Source organism: Bos taurus, chromosome 5, assembly GCF_002263795.3.
Source record: "Bos taurus isolate L1 Dominette 01449 registration number 42190680 breed Hereford chromosome 5, ARS-UCD2.0, whole genome shotgun sequence".
Taxonomy (NCBI): Eukaryota; Metazoa; Chordata; class Mammalia; order Artiodactyla; family Bovidae; genus Bos; species Bos taurus.
The window spans coordinates 82,541,453-82,567,835 of NC_037332.1; the positions used below are offsets into that span (position 1 = coordinate 82,541,453).

The following is a 26,383-nucleotide window of genomic DNA, read 5'->3' on the forward strand; positions in this document are numbered from 1 at the left end:
TAAGCGGTTGTGCCTTTTCACATTTCCACCAGTATCAGTCTGACTTCCAGCTGCTCCATTCTCACCAACAATTAGCACCTTTTAAACTATCCATGGGGTTGCTGAGGGTCGGACACCACTGAGTGACTTCACTTTCACTTTTCACTTTCATGAATTGGAGAAGGAAATGGCAACCCACTCCAGTATTCTTGCCTAGAGAATCCTGTGGATGGAGGAGCCTGGTGGGCTGCTGTCCATAGGGTCGCACAGAGTCGGACACAACTGAAGCGACTTAGCAGCAGTAGCAGCAGCAAACTATCCATTCTAAAGAACAGGTTGTGCAATGAATTACATAGTTATCCGTGTACTTTTAAGACATTTTTATTATTTGAAAAGTTTACTTCTTGGAAGGCCAAAAAGTCTCTCTATAATTTCTATCCATCATCTCCATTTCTGATAAGTCTAATAAGTTTCAGTTCAGTTGCAAGGCACTGCATTAGAAGCTAGAGGATGCAAGGATAAGTATGACATGCCATTCACCCTCAAAGAGTTCAGCCAGATAAGAATATGCATGCTAAGTCACTTCAGTCATGTCTGACTCTTTGCAACCCTAAGGACTGTATCCCACCAGGTTCTTCTGTCCATGGGATTCTCCAGGCAAGAATACTGGAGTGGATTGCCATGCTGTCCTCCAGGGGATCTTCCCAACCCAAGGACTGAACCCACATCTGTTATGTGTCCCCTTCATTGGCATGCAGGTTCTTTACCACTAGTGCTACCTGGGAAGCCCAATAAGTATAGACATACCCAAATGAAAGGTAGAATGGAAGGTGTCTTTCGAGAAATCTGGGTCACATCACTCTGTAAAGTCTTCAGGAAGGAGGTGGCAGCTTAGACAATTTGTATGGAGAATGGTTGGTTGCTTTAGTCACTAAGTCATGTCCAACTCTTGCAACCCCATGGATGCAAGGCTGTAGCCTGCCAGGCTTTTCTGCCCATGGGATTCTCCAGGCAAGAATACTGGGGTGGCTTGCCATTTCCTTCTCAAAGTGTATAGAGCATAGAACTCAAGCTTTGATGGCTAACCATAATATTCACACCCTTGTCTTAAATCTGTCTCTCATCTAAACCAAACCATGTGATCCTTTCAAACATTACCCATAGGTTGCCTTATCACTAGCTAGCTTTCTTCTGAATATACTTAGGTTAAAAATACTTTGACGTGTGGTGTGATTGGTATTCAACATCCAAGAGCTGTCTAGTCCACAGAGAGGAGAACAGAACTTTGATGGATAAGGTTCTGATTATACTCTCACTATTTATAAGACTGCATTAGCTTTTAGTTTACATATGGGGCCTTCACTTTAAACTGTTGATTCATTTGTTTATGTAATTTTAGAACTGTAACTGACATGAGAGATGATGCAGTATAGCTCCCTCTTTTTCCAAGAAAGAAACAGAGTCTCATAGTTGATTCAGTTCCTTGCCCTTTATCATACAGCCACACATTGATGTAGGAGGGGCTCCTGACTCCCAACAGGGCTTTTTTGGAGTAAATCTGAACTTGTCTTTTCTACAGGCTGTTGTTAAGTTACACCTTTATCATTTTAAAGATGTGCATTTTGTTTTACACTTAGATGCTGGCCCTTTTTTTGGCTGTTAAGTTTCATCTTCTTTGATATCATCCTATCAACATCTTTTTGGATTCAGATTCTATCTACCAGATTGACTAAGCCTCCTCAAAATATGCCATCTGCAAAAGTGACCAGCATGACATTTACATTTTCAAACCAAATGTCTGGATGGTGTGTTGAGCAAGAAAAAGGGAGGGGGAAAGGAGGGAGTTATTCACTGTGACCAAATAAAGCGTAGGCAAAGTGAGGCCCAAGTCAGAGTCATAAAGGTGAGCACAAGGTTGACCCTAGGGAAGAGATAGGAATGCTATAGTGGGCTCAGACAAGCACTCAGCAAATAGGAGAAAGGATCCACTTTGGGGTGGAGAAGCAGTCTGGAAGTAGGATAGTGAACAATGCAAGGGTGTCAGGAGCTGTGGGGATTAAGTTGTGTTCATTGCATGGGCTATCTTGAACCTTCTGCCTTAAAATGGGCCAAAGGGGAATCTGGTTTCCTACATGACAAATCCCTCCTACTTGGAAGGAGGGGTCGAGGCTCTCCCAGACCTGCTCTGCACAAAAGGCATTTATATTCCAGAGCACGTGTGAGGTGAGACATGGATTTGCTTACACCATTCCTATCAGACTAGGTACTAAAAATGGCTTTAAAATAAGAAGGTGTCCTGGATTTCCTGCAAGGTTCTCCATATCTGATCATGAGGGTGCAGCATTCAGGGTGGAACACAAACCAATTGCATAGGTGTGAATGGGAGAAGCAGGATACAGAGTGATAGAAACTTTAGAGCTTCCAAACCTTAGAATGAACCCAAAAACCAGTTCCCCAGTTTGCAGCACAGTAGGTACAACAGGTAGAAAGGGCATGGAAGGAGAAGAGCTAGTCTAGTCCCTATTGGGCTAGTCACCTGATGAGCAGAATCTGTCAGCTGTGATCCCAAGACATCTGCATATCATGCCATCAGTACATATTCACCGAGCTACTACAAAGCGGACACCATGCTCTAGAGGCTGGGAATACATGGCGACCAGAGACTTATTCCTCATGGAACTGGAAATTTAATCAATCCTGCTGTGTATCCTGGGGTTCAACTGGTATTAACCAGCTTGCATGCTGCTGGTGATGCAGTGAAATGGCGAAAAAGGACAAACTATTGGGGAAAGGTATCATTTATGAATTTCAGTGAATAAAATCTGGTACATGATCTTAAAGTGTTAAGGTATGTAGCCCACTCACTTTCTGGATGACATTCAATGCCTATAGATTTTCACAGTTCCTAAGTTCATTCGTTAATGTGTTGTTTCTCATCTGATGGAGTGGGGAAGTGGAAAATTCTCTTGGCTAATTCTTTATGTACTATTTGATTCAACTATAACAAAGTATTGCCTTTTAAGGTTCTCTTTTGATCTGAGGGAAGAAAAACTTTGTTCACAAAGATAAAAATTATTATAAAGTATTTGGAGAAAACCCTAAAATATAGATATATCTGATTTTCTTAACTTGTAATAAAAGGTTAAGAGGAGGGAAAAGGAACAAAAGAAACCATCTTGTCCAATTCATTCACCTTACAGTGGAGGAAACTGAGGTTCAGAAACAAGACACCTAGCTGTGTGTTACACCACAGTTTCAATAAAAGAAACAGAAACAGGGACTTTCCTGGTCCAGTGGTTAAGAACCTGCCTGCCAATGCAGGGGACATGGGTTCAGTTCCTAGTCAGAGAGGATTCCACATGTCTTGGGGCAGCTCAGACTGTGAGCCACAACTATTGAAGCCTGTGTGCTCTAGAGCCTGTGCTCTGCAACAAAAGAAGCCACTGCAATGAGAAGTCCACGCACCACACCATCTCCACGACTAGAGAAGGCCAGAGTGCAGCAACGAAGACCCAGCACTGCCAAAATTAATTAATTAATTATAAAAGCAAAACAGTACTTAAATACAATAGCCTCGTTTGGAGGAATAGTTCTCATTCATTTCCCACTCAATCACTGCAGAAAAGGTTTTTAAAAACCACAACAGTGCCACTGGGAGAGGAAGTTCTCCCTTCCACAAGCTTTAAGCAAGCAAGGGGAGTTACACCGTTGCACCAAAATGTTGGGGAATGCTATAAACACAGTGGGTCTGGATTTCAGGAAGACATCTTCTCCAAAGATGGAGAGTAGAGAGTTACTTTAAGCCTCCAATATGGTCTTCAGAAAAAAAACAAAGATGGATAAGAAGAGATTTTAGGCAGGAATGTCAATTAGGCAGCAACCACGGCAGTGAACCAGACTGAACAGGAGAGACAAAAGCGGGGATCAAGCCACTAGTGAGACCACAGCGGCTGCCACTGTCACCAGCCCCACTTCCACCACCACCAATTAATAATCTTGCACTGAATCCTTACACACCAGGCAGTAATCTTTTTATACCTAATTTTGCACAATCCTCATAACAGCCCTATGGTGAGGGTTTACCATGTGAGGAAACAGGTTCACAGAAATGAAGTCACTTACTGTGATGGTCTTTGTGTTAACCTGGCTGGCTACAGTCCTCAGGCACTCAGTTAGATATGAATCTAAGTGTTGCTGTATTTTGTAGCTGTGATTAAATTCCATAATCAGTTGTCCTTAACTGGGGAAACTGTCGTAGATTAGGGTCAGGGTTAGAGTCAGGGCTGGGTTATCTAGAGCAGTAATCCCCAGCCTTTTTGACACCAGGAACCAGTTTCATGGAAGACAATTTTCCATGTACAGGGGGCAGGCATGGTTTGGGCAGTAATGTGATTGATGGGAGCAGCAGGTGAAGCTTCACTCACTCATCCTAACTCACCTTCTGCTGTGAGTCCTGGTTCTTAACAGACCTCAGACCAGTACCAGTCCACACCCCAGGGGTTAGAGACCCTTGATTTAGAGTTATCCTAGACAATCTGGGTAGAGCTGATTTAATCAGTTGAAAGCCTTAAAAACACAGCTGAAAGTGAAAGCAAAAGTGAAAGCGTTAGTCACTAAGTTGTGTCCATCTCTGCCACCCCACGAACTGTAGCCTGGCAGGCTTCTCTGGCCATGGAATTCTCCAGGTAAGAATACTGGAGTAGCTTGCCATTCCTTTCTCCAGGGGTTCTTCCAGACCCAGGGATTGAACCTGGGTATCCTGCATTCCTGGTGAATTCTTCCCCACCAGGTTTCCCTAAAGAAGAAGAAACTCCACCTATGGATAGCTGCTTCAGCCTGTGCCTGAGAGCTCCAGCCCACCTTTCCTGATGGCTGGCCCTACGAACTCCAGTCCTGTGGCCTGACCTCGCATTTGCACAAGCCACTTCCTTGTAATAAATCTCTCACTATACATATCCCCTATTGGTTCTGCTCCTCTGGTTGAACCCTGACTGATACACATGCCAAAGATGACATAATTATAAGATGAGAGAGCTCAGATTTTCTCAAAGCCAAAAAAGGCCAATATTCCACACTCCCTCCTCAAAGAAGTTCAATTTTAGACATCAGCACATCGCAGAAATGCCACCTCCTCCAGAGATCTATAGGCTTCCCTGGTGACTCAGACAGTATAGAATCCACCTGCAGTGCAGGAGACTTGGGTTTGATCCCTGGGTTGGGAAGATCCCCTGGAGGAAGAAATAGCAATCCACTCCAGTATTCTTGCCTGGAGAATTCCATGGACAGAGGAGCCCAGTTGGCTACAATCCATGGGCTCACATAGAATCGGAGATGACTGAGCGACTAACATTCACTTTCACTTTCCCAGAGGTCTAGCAGTCATGGCAGACAAAGACAAAAGCTCTGGAGGCCAGTCTGTTTGGGTTCTGATCCTGGTTCAGCTACTTACTATGGAAACTTTACCTTGGGGAAGGTACTTAAAATCTCTGTGTCTCAGTTTCTTCATGAGAAATATGAAACAGGGACTTCCTTGGCAGTCCAATGGTTATGACTCCATGCTTCCAATGCAAGGGGCACAGGTTCCATCCCAGGTTGGGAAACTAAGATCCCATGTGCCATGCTGTGCAGCCAAAAAAAGAAATATGTACATAACCATGCGTAAGATTGATGGCGGGTGGGAATTTGCTGTGTGATGCAGGGAAGTCAATTACGGTGCTCTGTGACCACCTAGAGGGGTGGGATGAGGTGGGAGGTGGGAGGAAGGTTTAAGAGGGAGGAAGCATATGTATACCTATAGCTGATGCATGTTAATGTATAGAAGAAACAACACAATATTGTAAAGCAATTCTCTTCCAATTAAAAATAATTTTTAAAAAAGAAACATGAAACAATAATAGTACCTATTTTATAGATTTGCTGAAGATTTGTGAATTATACCATGTAAAGCATTTAGAGAACTAGCACATAGTAGATGTTAAGAATTATTAACTATTTAGAAGAACCAAAAGGTGAGAATCATCCATGCTAAGCTTTTGAAATGGGGCAAAGAGGGAACAGAAACACCCATGATGACTATAAGGAAATCAGAGTCTTGGGAACCAATTCAGTTGTGATGCAGAATGTAATCAGAGTGATACAAGCACCTAACAATGCTTTCCTGATGATGACTATTCCAGAAAAGGCCAACCTTTCATAAGCATTATAACTTAATCCAGGGATGGGCAAGAGCAAGAAAAAGCCTCTCATCAGAATTTGTTCCACACTGAAACAGAAAATTCCCCTAACTTGGTCCAGGACTGATTGATCTTCAAGAATAAGAAGAATGCAGGGTTCAGCATTTTCAACATTGGCAGGTTTCTCCAAAAGGCACAGAAACAATTTTGATGAGCTATACCCGCATCACTGTTACAAATACAATTCTTGCAGGTTATGAGTACACAGAAAACATGATGGAGACTACCGTCGTGATCAATACTAGTCAGGCATGACTTGATATGTCAGATTTGATACAGAACCTACAAAAGATATCATGGTTCCTCACCTCTAACGTATCGACAAAATAAGAAACCTTCAGTTAACTCTGAGAAAAAGAATTCATCAGTGTTCACAAAGTATTTATGTATCTTTTCACCCAGTGGTGATTATTCTAGAAATAAGAAAGACCCTTTAAAATGGGGTGAGAGGAGAAGCACTGACTTTGCAATAAGAAAATGCTAAGGCCCTACAAACTGAAACACAGTATGAGTTTAAAAAGTAATAAAACCCAACATGACATTAATGACTTTAATATTATTTATGTATTAACATACCATAGTTACAATGATGATCCGAATCCAAAGCTGCCTTCAGGCTCTTCTTCCAAAACAAGCAGCTAACAAAAAATTACTTAAAAACCTCTTGATGAAGAATTTGTCCTAGATGTCTTCTGAAAGTTGAGGTGTGAATTCGAATGTTCTTCTAAGTTCAGGCTGCACGGTTTGTGACCCACATGTCCCAGAAGGAGCAATGGTTACTGCTGAAAGGAACTGACAGGCCAAAAGTGCTAGTTGAACTCAAGTTGAAAGGAAAAGAAAAGAGAATTGTCCTAAAGAAGCCACTAGCCCCAGGATGCGTGGGAAATCGGGTTTGGTCTCTCTTTTCTAGGTCAGTGTTGTTGCCTGGATGACTCATTAGAGAAGAGGTGGCCTCCCTAGAAGGCCATATTGTTTGTCTCCACAATAGTGCGAGCATGGCCTACCTTTGGGTACCATGTAAGTCAGAGAGGAAATCCGATTCTCTACCCAGGAGGTTGAGGAGAGAAATAAACGTAAAGCTGGCAACCATGTTCAATTTTTCAATCAAAACTGTTTTCTAGATTTTGACAAAACAATTACTAATTGTCACAATCTTCTATTCATTTAAACATATATTGATCTCTGTTCTGTAAAGTGTTCAATTTCAATTCTGCCCATCGTATACTGATCTCTTTTTTACAATCTGTCTATAAAATACCTATACTTTCGTACCATCCAGGCTCAATGACAATCTCTTCTCCCTCTCTTCTCCTCTCCGAAGAAGAAAAGATGAAGAGGTATTTTGATGTACATAAGTGTTTCTGCTTTTGAGTAACTTCTATGCCAGAGATCCTCTGCACTGAGTCTAAATCAACAAACATCTTCTGATGTTATCACACACAGGAGTGCTCTTTTAGGAATGTGTTCAGACATGCATGGCAATGGAGTCCTTTTGGTTTATAAACCTTCACTGCTTGTTTTGGAAGTCAAGGCTGATAGTTCTGTTCAGTCCTGCACCCTGGGGCTGCATAGGAAGGGTCTGCAAGGAGACCTGGAGCACATGTCCATAAGAGGAGGACATCAGTGGCCATTACACTGGACAGAGGATGGAAGTCCAGAAACCTGCTTCCCAGCAGGCTGCAACAGGAACAAATGAGACAGGACTAGTGATGGTTTTAAGAAGAAAGAATGTGAAATGGATTTAAAGATAGAAGCAGCTACTTTTTTTCAGATAAGAGAGGATGGGCAAAAGTAGTGGCCCAGATGCACCTGGAGGGAAAGCTAAGACCGTATAACTATCATCTGGCAGGAACCAGGACCTCTGATGTTCTTCTTTCTCGTCAGAAATACGCCGCAAGTAACATTTCAGAGTGATACAACTGGTCTCTTGCTGGCCAGGGACCAAAAAGAAGATGCATGGATCTTTCCTTCCAGAGCCTGTAACTCCGGTTTTCCACATTAACTGTCCTGCCGCATCACAGGGTGGGAGGGCAGTGCTGGGCGACATTAACAGGGCAAGGACAGGTCAGTCCTTCCTTTCCCACTTTTCCCAGCCAGACCAGCACCAGTTCTTCCAAGCACATCACTGACGATTTTCCATACACACACATCTAATCTGTTGTGGATGACCCTCTTTGCTGCCTCCACAAGTTATCTACCCTTCAATACTAAACTTGACCCCTTCTCTGAAAGCCAACTCCCCCACAAACTAGATATAATTCTTCCCAAGTGTGGGTGGGGAGGCTCACCCCTAGCAGTTAAACCATAGATTGTGCTAGGTTCTGTCTTTACAACACATATTTGGCTGTTTTTCATCTCTCCTTTTATAAGCTCTTTAATCCTTCTGCTTGTTTCATCTGTTTCTTCATCTCTGTTTGCCTAGAACAGCAATATGTTTTATGAATAAACCAGCCCTGTCAGCACCTCAAACCAACAGTCACTTACAATCAAAAAGCTTGGCTAGGTACTTAATAAGAAGGAAAGTTATGACCAACCTAGACAGCATATTAAAAAGCAGAAACATTACTTTGCCAAAAAAGGTCTGTCTAGTCAAGGCTATGGTTTTTCCAGTGGTCATGTATGGATGTGAAAGTTGGACTGTGAAGAAACCTGAGCACCGAAGAATTGATGCCTTTGAACTGTGGTGTTGGAGAAGACTCTTGAGAGTCCCTTGGACTGCAAGGAGATCCAACCAGTCCATTTTAAAGGAGATCAGTCCTGGGTGTTCTTTGGAAGGAATGATGATGCTAAAGCTGAAACTCCAGTACTTTGGCCACCTCATGTGAAGAGTTGACTCGTTGGAAAAGACTCTGATGCTGGGAGGGATTGGGGGCAGGAAGAAAAGGGGATGACAGAGGATGAGATGGCTGGATGGCACCACTAACTCGATGGATTTGAGTTTGAGTGAACTCCAGGAGTTGGTGATGGACAGGGAGGCCTGGCGTGCTGCAATGCATGGGGTCGCAAAGAGTCGTACATGACTGAGCGACTGAACTGAACTGAACTAAGTGCAAGGAGGTGAAGACTGTAAAGATGAGCCAGGTCCAACCCTGCTCTCTCAGGGATGTGCAACCCAAGGATGGAGCTAAGATACATACCTAAATAAGCCATGGCAAGTGGGCACAGGGTTCTCGTAGGCACGCCAAAAACTACAGTGAGGAAATAGAAGGGAAGAATCATTTCCACCAGTGGGTAGGAGAAGTTCTGGGAAGGGTTCATGAGGAGAAGGAAACTCATCTGTTGAAGGTCAGATTTCACTAGCTTGGAATCGTCTCATTTAATTGACACATGACTCTTCAAGTTAGGTAATTTTTTACCTCCATGTTATAGATGAGGAAATTGGGGCTCAGAGAAGTTAAATAATTTGGTCAAGGTCGTAGAGCTAGTGTATTAACTGGCACCCACACTCCCACTCCTGGAGTAGGCAATGGAAACCCACTCCAGTGTGCTTGCCTGGAAAATTCCACGGACAGAAGAGTCTGGTGAGCTACAGTCCATGGGGTTGCAAAGAGTTGGACACAACTGAGCACGTACACACACATACTCCGACTGGGTCCAAAGTTCATGCATTTTCCTGCACCAGCTCTTCTGTTCCAGGGGTAGAGGAAACACAGTGACACCGGAGCTTGGCCTTCAAAACTACAGGAGACCCCTTACAGGCCCATCTGGAGGGAGGACAGGGCAGTCTAGGAGCAGCCAACAGCCTGAGGAGAGGCCTGGACCATACATGGGAGGGCAGACTCCCTCACATAACTGTCTAGGACATGTAAAGGAGAAGCAATGGAGATGTGCTAAGCAAGCAAGCCAGTGGATGGTCCTCCACTTCCCCTGTGCTATGCTTGGAACAGAGGGCAAAGTGTATTTCTTATCTAAGTGAAAAAAGTAATGGGACTTCCCTTGCAGTCCAGTGGTTAAGACTCTGGGCTTCCACTGAAGGGGCCTGAATTCAATCCTTCATCCAGGAACAACGATCCCACATGCTGTGGAGTAGGGCCAATAACTAAATAAAATTAATTTTAAAATAGCATTTAAAAATTCAATAAAATATTGTACGTAAAACATTTTGAACGTATTGGGAATTGCTGTTTTACAGCAATCATCTTAACCCTCAATTGTAAATCTCCTATAATGCAAACCTGGGCTTCCCTTGTGGCTCAGCTGGTAAAGAATCCACTGACAATGTAGGAGACCTGGGTTGGGAAGATCCCGTGCAGAAGGGAACAGCTAGGAATGGCTACCCACTCCGGTATTCTGGCCTGGAGAATTCCATGGACTGTATAGTCCATGGGGTCGCAAAGAGTCGGACAGGACTGAGCAACTTTCACTTTCACGTCACTATAATGCAAACCAGATAGAGTGGAAGAAGGATTCTCTCTATATTTCCTTTTCCTTCAGTATTCTTTGTTTCTCTCTTTCTGTAAAGATACGATCTAGAGGTTTAAATCATAAGATTAAAAACTAGAGAAACGAAATCCCAGAAATTTACTGAGATAAATGACAAATGACATGCCCACCAATTAAGTATTTTCAAATGAGAATTTTAATATTATACACCTAGACTGATTTAAATATTTTAATTAGTTTCAAAGTATTTTAAGTTTAAAAACTGGGGGTTAGGTAGATGAGACACTTGCCTCTTGCTGGCTCACTGAGACCCTGGTGGTGCTGATGCTGACTAACCACCCGGATGGATGCCAGGCACCGAGGTCTTCAGCTCAAGGCAACTGAAATTAAGGCTGTCGAATGACATCTTATTATCTTGTTTATGATATCCTGAACATTACGCAAAGGAAGAGATTTCAAAAGGATGCTCTAATTAATGTTCACCACACAGAAAGAGATCGTGCTTTTCCTTTTTCTATTTGTTTTGGTCTGTGCTGGCGGTTCTTTGTGGTTTTGTCTGGGCTTTTTCTAGTTGTGGAGCACGGGGGCTACTCTTCATTGTGATGTGTGGGCTTCTCACTGTAGAAACTTCCCTTGTTGCAGAGCGCAGGCTCTAGGGTGCACAGGCTTCAATAGTTGTGGCTTGCGAGCCTGAGAGGTCAGGCTCGGTATCTGTGGCTCACAGGCGTTAATTGCTCTGTGGCAAGTGAATCTTCTCAGACCAGGGATTGAACCCATGTCTTCTCACTGGCAGGCGGATTCTTATCCACTGTACCATGAGGGGAAGTCCAGATCACGCTTTTCAGAATCAAGAAGTCTTTCCACAAGGAAAAAAGTATTCTGAAATCACTGTTTACTAATATTTTGGCTTTCCAATGGATTTTAAACATTAGATTTCTTTTTTTCCTGGAGTCAAACTCTAATGCGTGGCAGTCCCTACCCTTCCTTCTCCCCTGCACCTCTCCTCACCTCCATCCCTCCTCAGCCCTCCCCCGACCTGCCGCAGGGGCTCAGTTCCTCTCCACTCCCCTTCTCCACCTTCTCCATCCTCCGTCTTCAACAATGTTTCTCCGCAGCTCTTTCCCTCTCTCTTCCTCTCTCTTTACTCCAAACCTCCTCTCTCACTCCTCCACCTTTCTCTCTTTTCCTCTTGTTTTCCTCCCACTAAAACATGTCAAAAGTCATTTTTGGCCCATCTTGGTTTATCTTGAGTAACGCACATCAGACTGAAGGACTAGGACAAGAAGAGTAGTTTATGCACAGTGGACTAGGACGTGACTTTCGATATCTGAGTCACAAAAATGAATTTAAGCCACTAATTGCAGAACTACCCCTCAAAAGAGTTGGGTATGATAGCATCACAGGTGAAAACAGGGGATGGTAAAAAGTGGGGGAAGGGAAGGCGAGAAAGTTGCCCCTTGAATGCCTAGACCCAAGACCAAATCTGTCAATCAGCTCTGGGACATGTGCTGCTCTCCGGAGAATGCCTGCTCCCTAACTCCAAGGATTCTGGAATCATTTACCAGAAGGTGCCAGTCACTTGGCATGGCAGCTTGCTTAATCTTGTTGTTTACCATCAACCCATCAAAAACAAGTGAGCAGGCAATCATGTTAGGTACCAGCTGATTTTTGGTGGCCATCTTCAAAACCAGCTCCCTCAATTTTTTCAGCAGTGTAATCAAACCATGGGGATTTTTTTCCATATCACCATTATTAGATTTTTTCCCCCCTTTGGGCTGCACTGCATGACATGTGGGATCTTGGTTCCCAGACCAGGGATTGAACCCAAGCCCCCTGCAGTAGAAACAGAGCCCTAACCACTAACCACTGGTCCACCAGAGAATTCTCTGATTTTCATTTTATTGTGAAGGCCTGATGTCAGTCTGCCTAGGAAAAAGGAATATGGAGGGATTTTGCACCAGGGGGAAAAAAACCTGTGGCCCTGGATTCTGATATAGAGACCTGTTTTGTTTTTTTCCTCCAGGAATGGGAGAAGTTGCAACAATAATTCTCCCTCTTTAGACAGAGTGTCTGGCAGTGAGCACACTGCCCATTAACCATCCAAGCAGACAGGAAAGAAAGAAGAGCAGCCCAGCCAGGAGTCACAGAGCTTAACTTCAGGTTTGTTTGTCAATTTCTGGCTACAGCTTCAGTTTTTTTACCTCATTGATGAAAGGCATATGGTATCACCCACATCACAGGACTGGTATGAGGCCAAGAAATGCCTGGTACATAATAGGAGCTCAATAAACGCTGGCCCTCTGAGGCCCTGTGGAGACTTTGTTCCTTTTACTGAAAAAAGATTAATTTTGATCATCCCCAAGTTAACATCTGGTGTGCAGCTAAATAGCAATAAATTCTTTGTCCAAAAACTTATCATAAAGACTTACCTGGTATAAGCCATATTTTGAATTAGCAGGTGTATTTTCATACCCCTCTTTTTCAGAAAAGCCCAAATATTTGGCCAATTTTAACTTGAGTGCAACAACACACTTGAGTGCAACAATACTTTCTTAATAGACATGAGATTCATTACTTTCAGAAAGCAAACTGAAGCTGTAAATTAATAACAACTATATTAAGCTAACATTTATGGAGTACTATATATATATAGTATATATATATATGTATATATATATATATTTAAATACATTTATATCTCAGATGGACTTATTTGCAAAGGAAAGAGTCACAGATGTAGAGAACAAACTTATGTTTACCAAAGGGGTGTGTGCTAAGTTGCTTCAGTCATGTCTGACTCTTTGGGACCCTGTGGACTGTAGCCCACCAGGCTCCTCTGTCCATGTGATTCTCCAGGGAAGTGTACTGGAGTGGACTGCCATGCCCTTCTCCAGGGAATCTTCCTGAAGCAGGGATCGAACTCACATCTCTTTTGTCTCCTGCACTGGCATGTGGACTCTTTACCACTAGCGCCACCTGGAAGCCCAAAGGGGAGTGGAATATATGTGGGAGACTGGGATTGACATACACTACTATGTATAAAACAGAGAACTAATGAGAACCCACTATATAGCACAGGGAACTCTACTCAGTGCTCCGTGGTGACCTAAATGGGAAGGAAATCTGAAAAACAGTGGATATATGCATATGTGTAACTGATTCACTTTTGCTGCTCAGCAGAAACAAACACAGCATTGTAAAGCAACTAGACTCCAATAAAAATGTTTTAAAAACAAAGAAGGAACACAGCCCCTGGATAACTTCATAGAGCGAGCCACTCTACTCTCTAGTTAGGCTTTCATGTACATAGAACAATTCTTGTTTAAGTCTCTCTAAAGTCACCTCAACTATATTCTGGCTAATAGAGGAGGGTGTAAGATGTTTCCTAAAGGATAGCATATCTTTAAAAACATCTTCAAGAAAATTAGTTAGCCCAGGGAAGGAGAGGGGTATATTGGTTATAAGGGCCAGTTGCAAAAAGAAGGGTGAGTGGGGCAAAGGAGACTACAGAGCCAGGGCAAAGAGGCAACGGTCCAAGGAGCTCTCAAACAGGAACACAGGCTTGGAGACAGGGAGCTCTAGAAGATGAAGAGGTAGGACTCAGGATGAGGCTGCAAAGGCTGGTCAGATGCCTGAAAGACTTGAATGGTGGGTTGAGAACTTTGAACTTTTTTAACATAGGAATGGAGAGCTACTGAAGATCCTATCAAAGGAGGGATAGGATATTGCTCTGGTGCAAGGACAGAAGGTGGGTGTTCAGGAGGCCCAGTCAAAGGCAGAAGTGAAGCAGCCATCCAAATAAGGGGTGATCAGAGTGTGACCTCCAGCAATGGCAGTGTGGAGAAGATGGGGCAGAATTAAGGTCTGTGTAGTCACCCTAGGGAGCATAGAAGAAGGGGAAGTAAAACAGACTCTCAGACTTGTGGATTAAAGGAGAGGACCACAACTATGGCAGGAGGAAGAGCCATTTGGGATAAGGAGGGAGATGACAGGCTCAGTTTCAGACACACTGAGTGAGACATCACCATTTGTGCCAAAGCATGTCATTAACAGCTGTCCCCTGTCTAGAGCTTAAATACGGTATCAGAAACAAGGATGCAGATTCCAGGGAGGGTGGACATTTATGTAGACACCCAGTGTCCACAGACATCAATGGCGCAACATGGGACAGTAAATGCCAGGAGAAAAAAAGGAGAAGGGAAAAGGGAGGTAAAAATCAGTCAAAATCACAGGGATGTGAAACACTGATGCTTCTCTCCAGGCTCTTCTTAGGGAAAAAAAAAAAAAAAAAAAGCAGAGAAACAAACACACACAAGACTTTTTAGGGAGAAATGGTGAACAACAAGGAGCTGAAACTATTACAAAACCTTAAAGCAAAACTTTTGTCCAAAATGACTCTTGTAGTCTCTACGCTAAATTTTATCAGTAATAAAAGCATACCCAAATGAAACAATATATATATATATTTATATCTCATTTAATTCTAACAATCCTATAAGACAGATACTAAAATTATCCCCACTTTAGGAAAAGACTAATGCTGAGTAACTTAACCCAGGTGACATAGTAAAGGGCAGAGTTCAGTCACAGCCAAAACAGGATTTCTGGGCTTAAAATGATGAATACTACCTTCTCTTTTCAAACCAGTGCCTTCTCACATCTTCACATAGACCAGAAAGATTTCAAATATTCAAATGATAGAATTTCAGAAACCTCTCCATGATCTAAATCCCCTATTAGATTTTCAAAAGACCTCTTCTCATTGCTGTATTTCCCAGAAGAATCTAAACGCATCACAATATTCTAAAAGGAAAGGGGAGATTTAACAAACTGCTTCCCTGAACTTCTCTCTGCCAGTCTTTTAGTTATTTACATGTTTTTTTCCTGCCTCCTGTCCGTCTTAAGTAACAAATACTTTATGATCAGTCCATAATTATGAGAAGTCATATGAGAGACCAGAGAATGTCGCCAGAGAACACTAGAGAAAGGAAAAAGACGTAGCAACGCTTCCAACTCAATTCACAAAAACTCCAAAATAATATAAAACGAAACAAATTCCACGGATGACTTTCCTAGTGCTGAAATGGCACAAGAGCCGCCTCTCGCTGACAGAGGACTGTTGCGGTGCAATCTGTGGTTTTCAAGAATAAGAAATGTGGGGGACCTGCCTCCCCGCGCTCGCCTGCCAGATCCACCGCTGGGCAGGTTTTAAAGAACGGAATAGAAGTGAGAATTTCCAGTTCAGAGGGGAGAGGATCGCAGAGCTCGAGCTCCTTCAACGGCTAATAGCAAATGGTTTATGAAGGGGAAAAACGAAATCTAAGAAGTCTGCGCAGCAATCCTTGCCGACTGAGAAGTGGGCGCCCAGGGAGATCGCTGGGTGGACGGTCCCTTGCCAGCTCATCTTCGCTGAAACGTCCGACCCGGGGCCCCGAAATGGGGCTGCGGGCAGTTCGAAAGCCGGCAGCGATCGCTGGCGTCAACCCCCACCTCCCGCTCCGGGCGAGGATGCTCGGGGCGCCGAGCAGCACCTGTGCCGCAAGGGAAGACCTCCGCCCCCAAGCCCGCCGAAGTGATGCGAGGTCGGAGGAGAGCCCCAAAGTGAGCCCACCTGGCCTCGCGCACCGGCCGCTCGATCTAGGCAGGCCCAGGCGCCACTCCCGCAGCCGGAGCCCCTCGCCCGCAACCTCACCTCTCGCCGCCGCCTCCGCTTCTGTCGCCATCGCAGAAGCCACCCGGCCGGCTCCGCAGCCCCGGGGCCCGCAGCATGGAGAGCCCCGAGCCAGCGCTGAGCCAGCCCAGGCGGCCGCCCCGGGGCAGGGCGCAGGCACCCGCGGGGCTCTGCCCGATGCAACGGTGGCCCCACTGCAGCTCGGGGTTCAGGAGCTTGCGGCCGGGGGCTCGCCCGCCCGGGGGTCTAGTCGCCGCCGGGCCGGGGGCGGGAGAAAGGGACCGCGCGGGGCGGAGTCACGGCAGCCCCGCCCGCCGACCCCGGCGGAGGGAGGCGAAGTGCGGGGAGGCCAGCAGAGCAGCGCCTGGAGCCTCGCTGGAAACGTGCCTGTCTAAAGCAGGTTTCCCCCATCACTTCCAGATTCGTTGTCTGGTGTTCTGCAGTGTGGAGTTGTTCCCCTTGTGTGTGTGTGGCGGGGGGGGGGGGGGGGGGGCGGGGAGCCGTGGGGGGAGATTGTTGTTCAGTCTCTAACTCATGTCCGACCCTTTGCGACCCATGGACTGCACCACGCCGGGCTTCCCTGTCCGTCACCAACTCCCGGAGCTTGCTCAAACTCATGTCCATTGAGTCGGTGATGCCATCCAACCATCTCACCCTCTGTCGTCCCCTTCTCCTCCTGCCCTCAGTCTTTCCCAGCATCAGGGTCTTTTCCAATGAGTCGGCTCTTCGCATCAAGTAGCCAAAGTATTGGAGCTCGATCATCAGTCCTTCCAATGAATATTCAGGGTTGATTTCCTTTAGGATTGGCTAGTTTGATCTCCTGGAAGTCCCAGGAACTCTCAAGTCTTCTCCAGCACCACAGTTTCAAAGCATCAGTTCTTCAGCGCTCAGCCTTCTTTATGGTCCAACATTCACATCGCCAAAGAAGCTGTTTGGGGTCCTGAGACAGTTGGGTAAATCCAGAAGCAAGATTCTTTGGGGACCACTTGTCAGCCCCTCATCATACGCGGAGTACGCTGGTTCGCTCCCCGCCCATAGGACTCTAGGGTTCCTTGGTCACAGTTTGTCTTGTAGTGGAGGGAAGGAACAGCAGAGAAAACACCAAAGCTCTGCATCAACCAGCCTAAAACTAATACTTTTCCTTCAGGACTCTCCATTACAGCGTCGTAACTAGCTGCTTTGTGTGTCCTGAGAGCTACTTAGGACGAGGGAGTTGGACGCGTGTTCCCAACGGAAGTAGGCAGACGCAGAGAGACTGATGTAGCCTTAAGTGGGTCCCGGATTTTATCCTGCTGGAGGTGGCAAGAGATGCTGCCCTGGATAACACACAAGGAGACACATCCCTAATCAAAAACCGTTGTTGAGACATCCCAGTCCTGACTTTGACTTGGAACTCCACCCGAAGTCCACCGACACCAAAGTCCCCCGACACCAACGTGTGCTGTCGGCTCAGAAAGAAAAATTCCGCAGACAGCCTGATAGACACTCTTAAGATCTGGTCTAGGTTTCCCTGAACATGCTCAAACCCTGGCTTTCCAGACAAGTGTACACTGTTTTGAGGTGGTTTACCAAGACTTGGGGGCAGGAGGGGTACTCTTAGATTGCACATGTGTTCAATGCCACTTTGATGGGTAAGTGGAATTTCTAGGATCCTGGGCAAAAAGTACAGGGGCTTCCCTGGCGGCTCAGTGGTAAAGAATCTGCTTGCAATTTGGGAGACGCACATTGGATCCCCGGATTTGGAAGATCCCTTGGAGAAGGAAATGGCAACCCATTCCAGTATTCTAGCCCGGGAAATCCCATGGACAGAGGAGTGCACAGGCTTCAGTCCATGGTGTCGCAAAGAACTGGACACAGCTTAGCGACTGAGCTGGGACGGACAAGCTACAAACACGATGTCTTGCTTACAAAGTGTTTTTCCCTTTATCATCTCAGGCGAGCCTTATAACAACCTTTGTGAGGTGGTTGAACACTTATAATTCTTGTCTTCTCAGTAGGCAAACAGAGGTTCAGAAATGAGTGTTTTGGCCAGAATCATTCAATATACAGTAGAAGCCAGATGGTGAAAGTCAGATCTCCTCAGGGGTTCATACGTGATATGATAAGCTTGCTGGTGAATCATCACAGTCCTCATGTCTTAGAAATGATGATTCACTTCCACCAAAAGCCTGAGAGCAAAAGCCAGGAATCTGGTACCTAAATGTGATGTGTAACACACAAAGAGCAGACACACAGGACTCCTTGGGGCAAATCATTCTCATAGTTTAATGTGTGTTTCCCCAGTTGTTCAAATTTAAATTCTGCTTTCAACTTTTTCTTTAAACTCTGGAGCTTTACTTTCTAAGATTTTTTTTTTTTTTAGAGTGGTTATACTATACCTCCTAGGATAAGGCAGAGATAATCACACAATATCTTGACAGATGGATAGGAAATTCATCTCGCCTTTCTTACTAGTGGTCTTTTCATATTTTCTCCTTGAGCAAAATGTAAGAAGGTGATTTGAAACAGAACTTGCAGAGTGAATGGTATAGTTCCTTCCGGCCAATGTGGTTTCCTTCCCCAAAGCCCAGGAAAAACTTTGCTTTCAGGAACCATTGCTAATCTTAGGGGGAATTTAGTTTGTTCATTAATTTCCTTCACTGCCAAATACTCAAGCAAGAACAAGACTGACATTAGGAACCACTGCCTAGCACACTATAAATTCCTATTGTTGTCAACCTCCTGTTGGGGTTGTAACAGTGCAATTTTGTTTGGAGGACCCTTTAAGTTCACATATATATTTCAGTTGGTCCAGAACAACAATAACAAAAATCACCTGTTTCAGATTATAGTTAAATTGAAGACCCCCATCTCCAGTGATGTATAAAAATAAATACACATTAATGAGCTCCTAAGTGACTGAGGAAATAATTATTAATATCTAAAACTACTCTTTCTTCCCCATCACTCCTCCACCCCTGACGTTCCATGGAGGGTGAATTCTGGGGAAGGTTCCTGGATTTGCTGAGCAGGTTGATGAGTGGGAATGCAGTTAGGAGAAACAGGGGGGCACAAACGTGTTTTGAGAGATAGGTGTCTCATGGGCTTCTGGAATGGGAGAAAGCAGCTTGAGCTTGGCCCATGGAGGTGAGACGCAGAGAAGGTAATTGCAGGAGGGTATACTCATGAGAAAGAGCAGAAGTGGTGGTGGCAGCGGCTACTGGGAGTGGAAATTTGAGAGTATTTTTAAAGGTATTTAGGAAGCTTCATTGTGTAATGCAAACCCTCTTATATTATTTCCCTGGAAAATAACAACTTTAGCAAAGGCTATAGTTCATTTCAATGCTTTTGGAGTTGATTTATGTATTTATTAAACATGAAAACATTTTGAGATTGGCCTTAGAGGGGGAGTAGGGCTGCTCATAAAATGCAGTTATTCATTTGTTCACAAATGCTTGTAGAGTGTCTACACTGTGCCAGGCATGGCTATTAAGCACTGACTGCCGTACATCACCAACTGGACATCCATTACTTCATATAGATGTTTTCATAACAGTCAGTGAGGCAGGTATTATTTCATTTTAGAAAAGTCCAACCAGTGTCCTTTTTCCTTTAGCTCAGTAGTTTCTGAGCTCAGTAGCTCAGAATTGAGACTGTGCAGAAGTTCAGAACACCCCAGAAACTCTGACTTAGTAAGTCTGGGGTGAGACACACTAAATCTTTATCCAAACAAGTATCCTAGTTGAGTCTGAAATAGTTGCACCAAGTACTCTATTTCAGGAAATATTGCTTCAACTAGCCAAAAATGAATTTTCTTAAGCCTAGGTTGTTGCAAAGGAGAAGTTGTGTGTGTGTATGTGTGTGTGTGTGTATTTCTATAAGCCAGAGGACAGAAGCAGCAATAAACTAAAATTCCAAGACAAATACAGGGAGAACAAAACTTAGAACAAGAGGGAATAGTTTACAGACATCTCTTTATATATGGAGCTACTGCCTCTTTTTTCCTTAGAGAGTATGTATTTGTATATGTAAGTGTCAAAAGCTGAAGTAATTTTTACTTTTGGACGTTTTGGACAGTCTTACAACATGTATGGTACCCTAGACCCTCCTCAGTCCTCTACTATATAGACCCATACTGGAGGATTTTTCAAGTTTTGTCCATGATTAACTTACCTAAGAGGACAGGAAAGGCAAACGACAATCTCCCTTTCCTGTTATGTATTTCTCCCTTTGGCAGAGACTTATAAGTCATCTCAACATTTAAGGATTTGCTAAGGAATGCTTTAGAATGAACAGTAATAAACTTTGTAATGGTTTTTAGCACAACCTCCTGAGAAATGTTTTGATTTCTGCTAATCACAGCCTATCTTCTCAAGTTAGACAAAGCAGTTGAGCCACTAGTGATGAGGCCAGTCATTAGGCCCACCCTTGCCTGGATCTTGAGAGGAAGTAAGTAGATGAGGATCCCTGTGACTGGTATAACAGCTTTGTGGGAGATGGACCCGTGAGACGAATGGCAGCTGGAAGCCTTGGCAGTAGCACTAAAAAGACCAAACCCTGGTCACTGGGCCAAACATCCATTGTTTGTATGATGTCCAGAGACCACCCCTACTCCTGCTTCTCTGGACAAGCAACCTAGGCTCCCAGTAGCTGAGCTATGGTCTAGCACAGTGGTCCTCAGTACTCCTATTTCACATGCGTCAGAGAAGGTGTTAATGGATCAGCCCTTCAGTTCATATGTAGGCAATGGCAGAATCAGTAACAAAACCCAAGTGCAGTGGCTTCAGTAAGAACCATTGGTATAAACCAGTGTGGCACCCTTTTAATTATCTTGGGGGTTAACTCCAATTTGCTTCTGGTGTCAGGTGGCCATGTGCTTTAGGGGAGCCTCAATGGCAACCCACTCCAGTACTCTTGCCGGGAAAATGCCATGGACGGAGGAGCTTGATGGGCTGCAGTCCATGGGGTCTCGAAGAGTCAGACACGACTGAGCGACTTCACTTTCACTTTTCAGTTTCATGCATTGGAGAAGGAAATGGCAACCCACTCCAGATGTTCTTGCCTAGAGAATCCCAGGGATGGGGGAGCCTCGTGGGCTGCGGTCTATGGGGTCGCACAGAGTTGGACACGACTGAAGCGACTTAGCAGCAGCACTCTGTACCAAGGATGTGAAGCCTGCTTAGTTTAAATCAATCAACAGACCAGGTACTATTGTAGGAATGGATGGATGGCATAATCAAGGCCAACAAAGTAGGGTTGGAGGGCAGGGTTCTTTGCTTAGAATGCTTCTGGAAAAGATTTTCCTTACTCTTAAAAAGAGGATGAACAATCTCCTTTTTAAAGACTTGTATGACAATTTGATGCTTAGAGTCCCTGTAGCCATCCAGCCCTCTGAGAAAACAAGCCCAAGGACATCCAACACTCTGCTGATGACAATGTAGAAAACTAGAAAGAATCTGTTCTTGAAGACATTTTTGAGATGCTAAATTTACTCTGAAAGGTCCCTATCTTGTGTCTTAGTTTTACACAAGATACTCATTTTCCTTATTTTTGCATTTTTACTTGCATCTTATACTTGCAGTCAAAAGCACCCAAAATACCAACTTGGTCACTGGCTTCCCATGTGTTTTTCTGAGGTCTAGAAACATATCAGATAATTTGTTAAGGAAGTGTGCTCTGTTATCTGGGGAATGGAAGGAGCCCCAGACTTGGTTCAAGAGCAATCTATTACCTAAGTTTGGGTAATTCACACTCAGTTTCATGTTTATCATCTGTAAAATATTATGTTTCTTTCACAGAGTAGTAGAAAAGACCAAAATGAGTAAGCTAAGTGAAAGCATTTTATAAAGCAAAATATAAGTTCTTTTAACAAGATGCTTTTGAAAGATAAATGTAGAATATCAAAATTTGCTCTGAATTCCAAATTTTAATATTCAGTATTTTTACCATTTTAACAATAGCATTACTAAAATGATGTCAGTCAGGGCATAGCTGAAAGCACAGCTAGGATGAACAGGATTCTGACTGGCTCTCTCTGAGACTGGCAGAAACAGTGTCATGATCACTGATCGGTGTCTCCAGTGGGATAGACGAAGTAGTACCTGGGTACCCTGGGCACTTATATCCCTAGTTTCCATTGCTATTTTGAGGCATATTTTCATTTCTACCTGCTAATTGATTTTGGCCTAGTGGAGTAGCTGCATATAAACCTGTACAACTATCTTGAGTGTTTAAACATAAGAAAATTGAAACTTAAAATATTTATCCAATATGTTGTTCTTGATGTGATCTTTAAGGGTAAAAGTTGGATCCCTTTACAAAGCAGGCTTTCTTGAGGTTTGGGTAACATCTATGTCAAAATTCAAAAATATAATCAAAAAACCTCACCAACAAAAATATTGTAAACATACTTTTTATTCTTTTCTTACCTTCAATGAAAAGTGCATGATGCCACCAAAACATTTTTTTGAAACTCAGTAACTGAACACAGAACTCAATAGCCTGGTTTTTATTTTCCAGACAACTGCTGAATAATTTATATTGCTTTAAAAATAACTAACATCTATCTTTATTACTTCAGTCCTTTTAAAAGTAGCAATATTACTCTCATTTTTTCATAAAAATCTAAAATATCTCTAGTAGTCCTAAGTGTACTGTATTTATATTTGTTCCAAGTGTTTGTTTCATTAAAATGTTCCAGAGATAAGTGCACTTCTATAGAGAAAACAAAATTTAAATAAAGACAAGGGTAATATTCATGGTTGTAGCAAAATAGTTATTTTGAATGTTCTGACTCTTAGCAATTCAGAGAGAAAATAGAATGTGTTTTGTAGGCAGGGACCTCTCTACTGATTAAAATTTCAATCCATTTCTTTGTAGATCATTGATAGATGGATAGCTGTTTCTCCTACCAGTAGATACTGCTGGGTTGATTGTCTAAAGGTTTTCTACAATAAAACACCAAAAATAAATGTACTTTAAAATATTGTAAGATTTACAGATCTACACAAAGATAACAGGTGTTTAAAAAAAAAAAACAGAAAAAGTATATTATTACAGAAATAAATGAAACCCTATCTTAACCCTAAGCAACCAGTTTTGAATATTCCATACTTGTTATTTTCCATTCAACTAATAGCTTATTAAATCAGATATATATTCCATTCAGTAAAGGTTGATAAGAAATTTCCTATTCTCAGATAGCACTATGCTTCAATAAATTTAAACATTTAAAGCCATGTAAATAAGAAAAGCATAAAAGAAAAAAACATAACTTGCTTTAATACAAAGGTTTTTTAATAAAAAAAGTCAAAGTCTACATTAAATCAGGAAATCAACAAATCTGAATTATACAAGCTTTCTATATACTTAGAAAAACCAAAAACACACAGTTTATAACAAAACTCTTTAATTCAAAATAGAGTCTAATTTAAAGAAAATGTCATTATGCTCTGTTGATTAGATAGGGTTTTGTCACTTAAATGGTTCACCTGAAATATGGGAAGTATATAATAAGAGAAAATTCAAGCTCAAGGGTACTTTGCAAATTATCTAATTTGCTTTATGAATCAAATTCTTAGCTTCCAAAGGGCAGACACAGTCTTTAATTGCTTTTAGATAGGCACTTAAGAAATGCTTTTGATGAGGAGGAAACCCCAAAGATTATGAATCACTCAACTCCAGGGAAAAATGAGTATCTTAACAAGGTAAACTTTTCATAACTGCCCTTCTGCTGCCAAGAAACCATAACTATCCCCAAGTTCTTCCTATTAATAAGAATGAAGGAAATGGAAACTAAAATGCTCTATTCTTCTTCAGTTAAAAGGTAAACTTAGGTAATTCAGCTCCTTTATATCAATCTCTCTCTCTCTCACTTGAATTAATGAAATTTTTTAATACTAGAATAGTTACCATAGTAGAACCAGAGTATGTTGCAATTTCCTTGTATCTTACCCATTCACACTAGCAAAACATCCTTTTTAAAAAAACAGAGGGGAATGGGGGGAATGAGAAAAATCTCATAAAACTAAATGTAAGTTAGAGAGTTTTTAAAATTAGAGACAGTTGTAATTAGAAAAACCAGAGCTAGGCAAAAGGAGACAACCCCAAAATGTTAATAGTTCTCTCTCCTAAATACTTGGTCACATGTTCCAGATAAGAAAAATGGAGATGAACTATTAGGTGAACACATAATAAGTATCAAACAAATACTAGGAGGGAAAGGGGAGGAAGGAAGGAAGGAAGGTGGGGGAGGGAAAGGAAGGAAAGGGAAGGGGAGAACAGGGCAGGAAGAAAAAAAGAATAGAATGGCCTTATTGAAACACCATGGAGCTCCCTAGAAAGCAGGAACATTTATAAAAGCTTTTGTAGATCTGCATAATAGTCCTATGCAATTCTTCCCCACTAGAAGAACATCTATACAAATAAATTATCATTTTAGATTCTGATCACAGATCATTCATAACAGTAATAACTGTTGTATCTAAAAAAGAAATTCTACTAGTTAACAGTTAAGACAAACATTAGGCCATTCTTTGATAAATTAATACTCCTCCGCTATTACTGATGAAGCCAAAACCTCAGAGAGTCATTTTTAAATGAAAATGTTGAGCTGGAAAAGACTCTCGCATTCTTGGGGGATTTGCTGCTGACATCACCTCCCCCATCCTCTAATCACAAGCCCCCTGGCCTGCATTTATTTCCTTAATTCCGTTTACAGTAACCACAGTGATGGAGCTAAACATGAACAGTAGTGCCCTTGAATGAGCTAGCCTCCATCAAAGATCTGAAGACAGCATTCCCGCAGGACAGTAAAATCCCCCACAGTTGCGAACATCCACTCTGTTCAGGGTCTTTGGTACATCTGGAGTATAAGAAAATAATGGCACAATAATACAAGTACTATCAAAGGAAAATTTTTCATCAAAACAAATAAAAGTTAACCAGCCATGATATGTAACAACTTTCTAGAAAACCAAAGTAAATAGCTCTTTGTTCTCTACAAGTTCATTTACATGATCAGAAGTTTGACGTTTAAAAAAATAGTTTCATAAAAATACACTAGTAGTTCTACAAGCAGCCTTCATGGTCATTTCTTCAATTCAACTCACCATAATCAAATTAAAATAATGCCATGTCCTCTTATTAAAAAAGAAGTCCTCTTGTCACAAGAAAAGCAACTTTACATTTTATATGATACAGTACATCTCCCTATGAGTATACAGAATACATGTATAAAGGTCATCAGTATTTCTGAATGCAAAGTAAATATATTAGTGGAGTGCTTGAGTGAAGCTGTTCAACTTCCTCCTTATTCAAAACTCGTTACTCCCTACTGTGGAGTTTGTGTAATAACATGATGATAAACTTTATTTTTTAAATAACCCAGTGTATTTCCTTTTTAAAATGCCTTAAAACCATTACAGAAATTGTCTTCATATATATTCTATAGATGTCCAAACCAATAGGGCAAGTGTTCTAATACCAGCTATGGAAGATGGCTTTTATTGATTATCTAGACCCATAAGGTGTGCAGTAAAACAGCCAATACTGCAGTGTTACCTACAGGTTAGCCTATGTTGCTTTACATGATATGTGTTTCTCCTGAATTGATTAGAGGTGTTACAGTACAAAGCCACGGCACACACAGGCGGAATGGACCTTAATACGCGTGTAGGCAGTGCAGTTAGAAAGGGATGTACATTTCTTTTATTCCAGTACCTTCATATAATAAAGTTACCAAAAATAATATTAAAAAAAGAAAAAAGCCAGCTGGCACTGCCAACCAATTCCTGTAGTAGTCTTCGAAATCCTAATCCTGTAGAATTTCCTCTTGTAGTCAGAAGCACCACCGTCGTCAGGAGTATTTCTGTGTACTGTTACCTACGCCAAGCAAGCCTGGTGATGCGGCTACCTGAGTTCTCTTGGTTGTGAGTCAACGTGGTCTTCGCTCATAATTTCCCAGCCTTCATGTAGGTGGGGATAGAGCCACGCTGAGTCAACCCTTCGAACCTCTTATAGGTATAATTGAGGAAAACCCAGTCTTTGGATTTGTAGTCCGGTTCCGTGGTGTTTGGCACTGGAAAGATAGAAAAATTAACCAAGACCAAAGGAATTTCATTAATGGAATATGTTATCA

General features: G+C 42.6%; 2 protein-coding genes across 5 annotated transcripts in view; both read right to left on the reverse strand.

Annotated features, from left to right (window-relative positions):
* ARNTL2 (aryl hydrocarbon receptor nuclear translocator like 2) overlaps positions 1–16,468 on the reverse strand; it is an 89,020-nt gene extending 72,552 nt beyond the window's left edge. Inside the window, exon 1 of one of the 3 annotated variants that reach the window (XM_059886560.1) lies at positions 16,288–16,468. In XM_059886560.1, the coding sequence (XP_059742543.1) occupies positions 16,288–16,318 (31 nt within the window). In that variant the 5' untranslated portion in view covers positions 16,319–16,468. The remainder of the gene's footprint in view (positions 1–16,287) is intronic. The other 2 variants (XM_059886561.1, NM_001289819.1) reach the window with 2 other exon arrangements.
* Positions 16,469–22,641: 6,173 nt separating this feature from the next.
* The window catches only part of STK38L (serine/threonine kinase 38 like), an 82,530-nt gene continuing 78,788 nt past the window's right edge, over positions 22,642–26,383 (reverse strand). The window contains exon 16 of one of the 2 annotated variants that reach the window (XM_059886351.1): positions 22,642–26,323. In XM_059886351.1, coding sequence (XP_059742334.1) covers positions 26,196–26,323 — 128 coding nt within the window. In that variant the 3' untranslated portion in view covers positions 22,642–26,195. The remainder of the gene's footprint in view (positions 26,324–26,383) is intronic. The other variant, NM_001101092.2, reaches the window with a different exon arrangement.